Below are 8279 nucleotides of genomic sequence, written 5' to 3'. Positions count from 1 at the left end.
GTTTTGTCATTGTTGTTTTATGTTATTTCTTGCCTTTTGTTTTTATTATAAGCTCTTTATTTATATGTTTCAGTTTTCAATTCAATAAATTTGTGATTTATCCACTTTATTAAAAAATAAAATAAAATATCAATGTTGTGTATAAGATCAACTCTTGTGATACTTTTTCAAATCACAAAGTCTTCCACTTCAAATATCTAATGAGAACAATTCTGCTACTCGTGTTCTTATCTTTCAATTTCCTCTTTGGTAATTGTATGTTTAATTGTTTACTACCAAAATGAACATCAGGCATATCAATCAACTATCTTATTCTGCTCATAAAATCACATGGGACCAGTACTATAAATTAGTTCACAATTTGATTAATGCTTTAGATAGAAATCAATCCAAGTTGTAATGGCGATGATTGGCTGAGAAAAAATTTATGTGTATTAAGCATATGATGTTATTGTTTTGATTTGGTCAAGGATTACCTTTTTTTTTTTTTCTCTCAACAGCAGTTAATAAAATACAGTTGTGGGCCTATTTGATAAACACTAAAATTGTTATCTTGCAAGACCAGTCTTCCAAGAATGTGACTAGTTGAAAATGATAGAATAAATCAACTCCACCATATTTGAGCTTCAAGTACAGTGGGAGGACTTTTAAAGATGTCAGTAAACCTTCTTTATTTTTAATTTAATTTTTGTACCTACTAAACTTGATTTTGTTATTAGCCACTGCATCATATAATTAATATCTGATGAGAGTTGAGACTTGGTTATTTTTTATAGGAAAAGGTTTTAATTTTATCAAATTTTGGTGGTTGGCAAGCAATTGCCATGGTTTGAGATGTGTTTGAAAAATATTGAGAATGAAAAAAGTTATCCAGTGAGTGTCATGAAAAGTTTAAATCTTCTTTGAAAGAAGACTTGAAATTCTAAAGTTAGTAAGCCTTTCATCAAGAAAAGGATCATTTGGAGCTTTTCATGAAGAGGATGAAGAAGATGATAAGTCTTGGATTGTCCTTTTTGCTTGTTCTGGCTCAAATTATGTTAATTTCAGCAGCTACAAATGCTCAAGAAGGTATATCTTTCTTCTTGTGTTTTTTTTTCTTATTCTGTTCTAAGTTTATTTGCATCAGGAACCATGCAAATTAAATGCTTGATTTTAATCGAACTTCTTCTCGTTAGTCTCTGATTCATCTTTGTGTTTCTAATGATAGCTGCTGCTGTCTATGGCCTTGGAGATCAATGGAGTAACACACCTTCCAATTGGAACAGTGGTGATCCTTGCGATGATAATTGGGTTGGAATCCACTGTGACAACAATTCGCATGTTACCTCCATGTGAGCACTTGAAAGCTTTCATTTTGTTGATTTGATGTATTTATATGATATGCACAATCATAAACTCATCAGTTCTGTCATATTTCAGAACATTATCGAGCTTGGGACTAGAAGGAACACTTACCGGAGATATTCAATCTTTGACTGAGTTAGGAACCTTGTAAGTTCATTATTTTGGTTGGTTCTTTTCTGAGCTTATTTCTGTTTAATCAGTATCAGCTGGTTTTCTTATTTTTTATCTTTGGTTGATTGATGCAGGGATCTTTCTTACAATAAAGGTTTAACCGGACAAATTCCGGCATTCATTGGGAGTTTGAGCAAGCTTGAGAACTTGTATGTAATTTAATCATTTACGCGTATTAGCCTGAAATCAATATTTGGTTTCATTCAATGTTCTTTTGCAGGATTCTGGTTGGATGCAGTTTTTCCGGTGAAATACCGGCAGAAATAGGCTCGCTAAAGCAGCTGATCTTCTTGTAAATTTCTCAACTTCTTCAAAATTCTCCTTTCTTTTCTATTGTAATTCTGTCAACCTTTTAATCTCTCGGATTTCATTGTCTGCAGATCACTGAATTCTAACAAATTCAGTGGTAGAATACCTTCAACCATCGGTAATCTGGCAAAACTTTATTGGCTTGATTTGGCGGATAATTTGCTTACCGACGAAATCCCTGTGTCGGATGGCAAAAATCCAGGACTCGACATGTTAATTGATACAAAGCACTTGTATGTTCGATATCTCTGAAACTTCTTTATGTCTTTAATGTGATTTGTATGAATAGTTTACTATCATTAAATTGCAGCCACTTAGGCATGAATCAACTCTCCGGTGCTATTCCAGAGCAACTTTTCAGCTCAAACATGAAATTGATCCATTTGTAAGTATGCCATCTTCTAAAGAAATAAAACTATTGAGCTCAAAGTTCTCTTTCATAGTTAATTGTTCTTATTTGTCAGGCTGTTGGACAATAATAATCTTACAGGGGAAATCCCTTCTACTCTAGGACTAGTGCAAAGTCTGGAGGTTCTGTAAGTTCAACATACATTTCATCGATGATAATTTTCATAAATTTTTTCAGTTTTGACATAGATTAATTTGAAACAGCCGCCTAGACCGAAATCACCTCTCCGGATCTGTTCCTTCCAACATCAACAACCTCACCAAAGTCGCTGAAATGTAAGTTCAATCAAGTTACTCTAAATTCAGTCCCCTTTATGTTTTCAGAATCATCTCAAGATGAACATTGAGTCGATCTTTTCCTTTTTCAAGGCATTTATCTAACAACGACTTGACCGGTCCTTTGCCAAACCTAACAGGAATGATTTCTCTCACTTATTTGTAAGTATCTAATATTCAAGTGTGGAGAATCAATTCATCTCATGTTACACTTACCAAATATTAATCAGATGCTTGCTTGTATCTCTCCAGGGATATGAGCAACAATACCTTTGATGAATCAGCTACTCCGGCATGGTTCTCAACCTTACCATCATTGACAACATTGTATTTCTATCCCCTTCTATTTCTTATTTTCTCATTCTCTGCCCGAAGATTTATCTGTATATACCCTTGTTGATTGCAGAGTGCTCGAGTATTTGAGAGTAAGTGGTGAAATTCCGATGGCCTTATTTAGCTCCTCACCGCTGCAAACGGTGTAAGTAGCATTCTTTTCTCTGATAATTCATTTTCAATCTTTTGTGCTATCAGAGTAAGTAATAGTTCCACATTGATTAATTTAGAAAATATAGATTTGAATATATTAGCTTAAGTTTTTGGGTTGAATCGGATCCAAATAATATTTTCAGTTTGCGCTAACAAACACAAGCTACTAATATTTGTGCATTGTACTTACAGGAGGCTGAGGAACAACAAATTCAATGGTACTCTAAATATCGGCACTGCATTCAGCAGCCAACTTGAACTCGTTGATGTGCAATACAACAATATTGAGCTATACACAGAAGGAGGGGGATACAATAACCAATTAATGTACAAGAAGATGGGAATTCATTTCTCATATCAAATTGCTTTTGTCCTCATATTTCGGCTTTGTTTGCAGATTAGTAGGCAATCCATATTGCGAGCATGAAGCAAGTAGTCCACATTGTCTAGAATCACAGCAACCCATAACTCCATATTCTACAGAACCGCAAGATAATTGCGTGCCAGTTTCTTGTCCTACAGATCAGAGTATGAGTCCTCACTGCATTTGCGCATATCCTTACTCCGGGACTTTTTCCTTAAGAGCTCCATCTTTCTCATATCTTGGGAATTCGACATACTTTACGAGATTAGAAAACGACATCATGAATTCATTCAGGAAGCATCAGCTTCCAGTCGACTCAGTTTCGCTCAATAACATAAATACCGATGTAGACGAGTACTTGAGCATGCACTTGCAAGTGTTTCCATCAGGAAAGTTGAGGTTTGAGCAGTCAGATATTTCTAACATTGGCTTCATTCTCAGCAATCAAACTTTCAAGACAAGCAAGGACTTCGGACCTTACTTTTTTATTGGAGCTCCATACACTGCTTTCCTTGGTAAACAAAATCATATCATAGTTTCACTTCTCTAAAACATGAACATTTACTGATTAAGTAGTGTTTTCAGAAACTTCAACTGGAGGAAAATCAAGCAATAGCAAGACAGTGATTATTGGAGTAGTTGCTGGTGCAGTTGTGCTCGCATTGATATTGATCATTTTGTTGGTTTTTCTTGTTCGGCACAAGAAAAAGACCAAAAATGCAGTAGAAAAAAGCCAACCTTTCGGTAAGTTACGTGATGTTAACTAGCACACTCTTCGTTCATAGATTCAATTACTAATTTGGTTTATGCTTTGAATTGCTAGAATCTTGGGTGGTGACAAAAAGAAGTGGAGATGCACCTCAGTTAAAAGGAGCCAGAAGTTTTACGTACGAGGAAATAAGGAAATGCACCAACAATTTTGCAGAATCAAATGAAATCGGAACTGGAGGTTATGGGAAGGTAATACATACTTACAGGAACAAGAGCTCGATCCGCTTAACTTTATATGTACAGATATGTATATCGCTATAATATTGACAATGGTGGATGTTTATTGTCTGACAGGTTTATAAAGGAACTCTTGCAAATGGGCAATTGGTTGCAATCAAAAGAGCTCAGCAAGGGTCTATGCAAGGTGGTCTTGAGTTCAAAACTGAGATTGAGATGCTAAGCAGGGTACACCATAAGAATCTTGTCAGTCTCATTGGTTTTTGCTTTGATAAAGGCGAACAAATGCTTATCTATGAGTATATTACAAATGGAAGCCTGAAAGAAAGTCTAACAGGTAAAGCTCTACTAATTCTACTTCATCGTCGTTGTCTCTCATGCCAAAAACACTCATACTTTAAGCACTTTGATGCATTAATATATGCAGGAAAATCTGGAGTTCAGTTAGACTGGAAAAGGAGACTCCGAGTTGCTCTTGGTGCCGCGAAAGGTCTTGCTTATCTGCATGATCTTGCGGATCCTCCTATAATTCATCGAGATATCAAATCGAGCAACATACTTCTTGACAATCATTTGAATGCCAAAGTTTCTGATTTCGGCTTGTCGAAGCCAATGACAGATACCGACAAGGGTCATGTTACGACACAGGTTAAAGGGACAATGGTAAGTAGTGAATGTGCTAAAGTTTGGATTATCAAATATTGTGATAAAGAACTTGCATTGGTTAATAATATGCAGGGGTACCTTGATCCTGAGTATTATATGAGTCAGCAATTGACAGAGAAGAGCGATGTTTATAGCTTCGGTGTGCTATTGTTAGAGCTTTTAACTGCAAGAAAACCGATAGAACTGAGGAAGATATGTAGTGAGAGAGGTGAGAGTTATGATGGATAAGGGTAAGGACTTGTATGGCCTTGATCAACTTCTTGACCCAATTTTGATAAGCTCTTCACTTGGAGGCTTTTGTGAATTCATTGACTTGGCCTTGAGTTGTGTTGAAGAAGAAGGAATCAATCGGCCGAAAATGAGCCAAGTAGTGACAGAACTTGAGAAAATCATGGTCTTGGCTGGTATGAACCCAATTATAGAAGCTGGGTCGACATCATCGAGCTATGAGGCTACAACGAGTAAGAGTGGTGGTTCTTACCACCCTTACGGCAATGAGGCTTTTGACTATAGCGGTGGCGCTCCTTCAGCGAAAGTAGAAGCCAAGTAAAAACATATATATTCGAGTGTTTGCTATTCAATGCTGCTTGTATAGATCTATCATGGGTTGTTTGAACAGAGTGAAAAGCATGAAATGTCTAATTTCTGTAGTAAAAACTCACTTGGAATACATAGTGTTTAAATTGATGGAAATTGAATTGCAAGACTTATTATAATTCTCATATCATCAGAAGGAAACAACAAAGAATTTTTCTGAATCTATCCTATGATGACAAACATACTTTTTCTTTTCCTTCTTATTACCTCAGCCTACTGCCAAAATTCAAGTCATTGGTTTTTCAAGCAGAGCAGAGAGGTACCATTCATTCTTTTCGATCCCCCGATCGAGCTTCCTTCCAGCAGTCCACCGCAGCTTATTGAACCCAATTCGATCAAACATCGGAACATAAGTGCTGTTCAACTGAGTGCCAATGCAGAAAAAGTGATCAAGCCAGAACAATCCCCCTGGCCTCAACACTCTATAAATATCAAACAGCGCAAACTCGAGCATAATGTCAGGAATCCAATTACTCAACACATGCATCGAATGCACAATATCGAGCGTGTTATCAAAGAACGGCAACCGATTAGCTACACTGATATGCATCGGCACAAGCCCTCTCGACGCGATGAAGCTATTAAAAGGGCCATCAAAATTCATAGTACTAGTAACAATAGTCACATTCCTTTCCCTCATCCTCGCCGCAAATGTTCCACTGCCACCACCGATGTCAAGACCGATACGTATCGTACCCGGTTTCCTCAAGCTCAACACACTATCAATACCATAATCAAGACCCCCATTTTCGGAAAGCCACCGGACTTTCTCCCTGCCATTAAGATCAAAGCAATCCTTGCAATCATAAGAACCTTTTTCTCTGTTTCTATGAACTAAACAAGAATAATTCTTGCAAGTGTAGGCATCCCAAGTGATGCTGGTGTCCGGAGGGATAGTCCATAAGCTTTCCGGGAAGGGAGCGGGCTCGACATAGCCTTCAGGTGAGGCAGGGTGGCAGCGCCGGCGAGGCAAAGGCTCACAGCCTTTGAGCATCAACCTCTGAGCAAAAACATCATCACTAGGACATTCATCACCAACATTATAAGTCATGTATTCAATGAGTTCCTCTTGGTGGCGCCGGCAAGCTGAGCCAAGAGCTGGAAAGATCTCATCAGAGCCAAGGTTGGCAGTGAAGCCAAGAGGCAGCTTATGAGGTCCTACGGCCAGCTTTAGCTCGCCGAAAAGCTCGTCTCTCCATCCGTCTAACTCCTCTTTTGAAGCTTTGTCACCATGCACACGACCAAGATCGGAGAGAAGAGATTCTAAAAGAGAATTGGAGGTGGCTAGTCGGCGGTGAAGGTCGGAAAGTTGTCTTTGGCTTTGAGTGAGCTTGGATTGAGTTGAGTTGAGTTCATGGAGAAGAAGTTCAGTGTCCCAAAGATGGATTCTTGGGGCATAGTTTTTCCAGTGGTTGAGGTCGCCGGAGAAGAGGTATATGGAGAGGAGGTTGGTAGAGATGATCAAGAGAAGGATCTTGAGCTTTGTTCTTGTTGGAGTTTGGGTTGGGAGAGGTTTCTTGAGATGGTAGTCCTCCATGGAAGGCATATGGTTGCTCAAAGAGGTTTTGGTGGGAAGGTTGGAAAGCTTAGCTCTAGTGGTTCATCAATGGAGATGGGTTTTGAGGGTTTTAATGGAGAAAGTTGGCAATGATCATGGACTTTGGCCTAATGCATTAGAGTGGGAGCCAAGAAGTCTTTGCTTGCTTGTTTATTGTACTTCTTTTTTTTCACTTGTAACAATATTTTTGGACAGTTTTCTAAATTTTTTTTTTCCTGATTTATATTATTTTCTGAATACGTAAATGTACATAAAGGACGCGTCATCTACCAACGTTCATAAATAAAATATGTATGGATGTTCATCCTCCACCATTGGATTTCCGTCCAATGGTGGTCATCATAGTCTATATCTACGGATGTTTGTTCTGAATTCCCATCCAACAGTCGTCATCATAGCCTGGTACAATGCCAGAGAGTTCTCATTCAAATTGTATTATTTATGTAAATAGTATTAATTTGGTTATAAATTATACATAAACAATTACATAGTGAAAAGTGAAATATATAGTATTCAAATTCCAATTTCTCAGGTCTCTTTCTATCACTTGTTTTTTTTCAGCTGCGGGGTTCTGTGTATCTATATATAGTCTCATGTTCTATATATCTATATATAATCTCCTATTGTATATATCTATATATAGTCTCCTGATGATGTGCTTGTATGGTTTATATGGGACAACCACTGCGTCACGTAATTGTTTATATCACATGGCAGTGGGTGGGCAAACACAAAATCGAAAGATTGTGCTTTTACTATAGTTCATCTATATTCCCATGCATGATGAGAGAAGTCACATCCCTCTTTTCTAAAAATTGCATGTAAAGGGATTTATTAGTTTTGAATGATTTCAGTAAATCTTTTGAGTATCCATGTGATGGATTTTGATTACTTCATATGATATTTGGTAGAGTTAATTAATTTTTAAAGAATCGATAAGTCACCATAACTAATGTATCTCCGATTGCATGTGTCTTGACAAACCCCTTTAAATGAATGACATTTTATCACCTCTTTTCATTAAATAAATAAATAATCATATGGGTGTATATGCAAAATAAACAAATAAATAAAAGTTTAGGTTGCGTGGGAGAAAGACGGGAAATGGTGAGTTGGATCTCGCGGAGTGTGACCCGGCGTTGGCCTTGTTCG

General features: G+C 37.4%; 2 protein-coding genes across 2 annotated transcripts; one reads left to right on the top strand and one right to left on the bottom strand.

Annotated features, from left to right (window-relative positions):
• The first annotated feature begins 679 nt into the window (after positions 1–679).
• LOC120261088 (probable leucine-rich repeat receptor-like protein kinase At5g49770) lies at positions 680–5642 on the top strand. Its single transcript, XM_039268769.1, is given in 20 exon segments — positions 680–1068; positions 1208–1331; positions 1420–1491; positions 1590–1664; positions 1736–1807; positions 1896–2057; positions 2135–2209; positions 2289–2360; positions 2437–2508; positions 2602–2670; positions 2761–2835; positions 2915–2986; positions 3187–3321; positions 3392–3873; positions 3944–4102; positions 4182–4318; positions 4424–4643; positions 4734–4969; positions 5045–5158; positions 5160–5642. Coding segments are annotated over 20 exon segments (2883 nt in total). The 5' UTR covers positions 680–971; the 3' UTR covers positions 5523–5642.
• A 129-nt stretch (positions 5643–5771) lies between these two features.
• LOC120261089 lies at positions 5772–7273 on the bottom strand. The gene has a single exon (XM_039268770.1). The coding sequence runs from the start codon at positions 7113–7115 to the stop codon at positions 5796–5798; it is 1320 nt and encodes a 439-aa protein (XP_039124704.1). The 5' UTR covers positions 7116–7273; the 3' UTR covers positions 5772–5795.
• Positions 7274–8279: the final 1006 nt, after the last annotated feature.

The sequence above is a fragment of the Dioscorea cayenensis genome, chromosome 5, assembly GCF_009730915.1.
Source record: "Dioscorea cayenensis subsp. rotundata cultivar TDr96_F1 chromosome 5, TDr96_F1_v2_PseudoChromosome.rev07_lg8_w22 25.fasta, whole genome shotgun sequence".
NCBI classification, from domain to species: Eukaryota; Viridiplantae; Streptophyta; class Magnoliopsida; order Dioscoreales; family Dioscoreaceae; genus Dioscorea; species Dioscorea cayenensis.
This window is presented reverse-complemented; position numbering and strand designations above follow the sequence as displayed.

Excerpts from the sequence above, each read along its gene's own strand:
- LOC120261089 (XM_039268770.1), bottom strand. The coding sequence starts at position 7,115 with ATGCCTTCCATGGAGGACTACCATCTCAAGAAACCTCTCCCAACCCAA.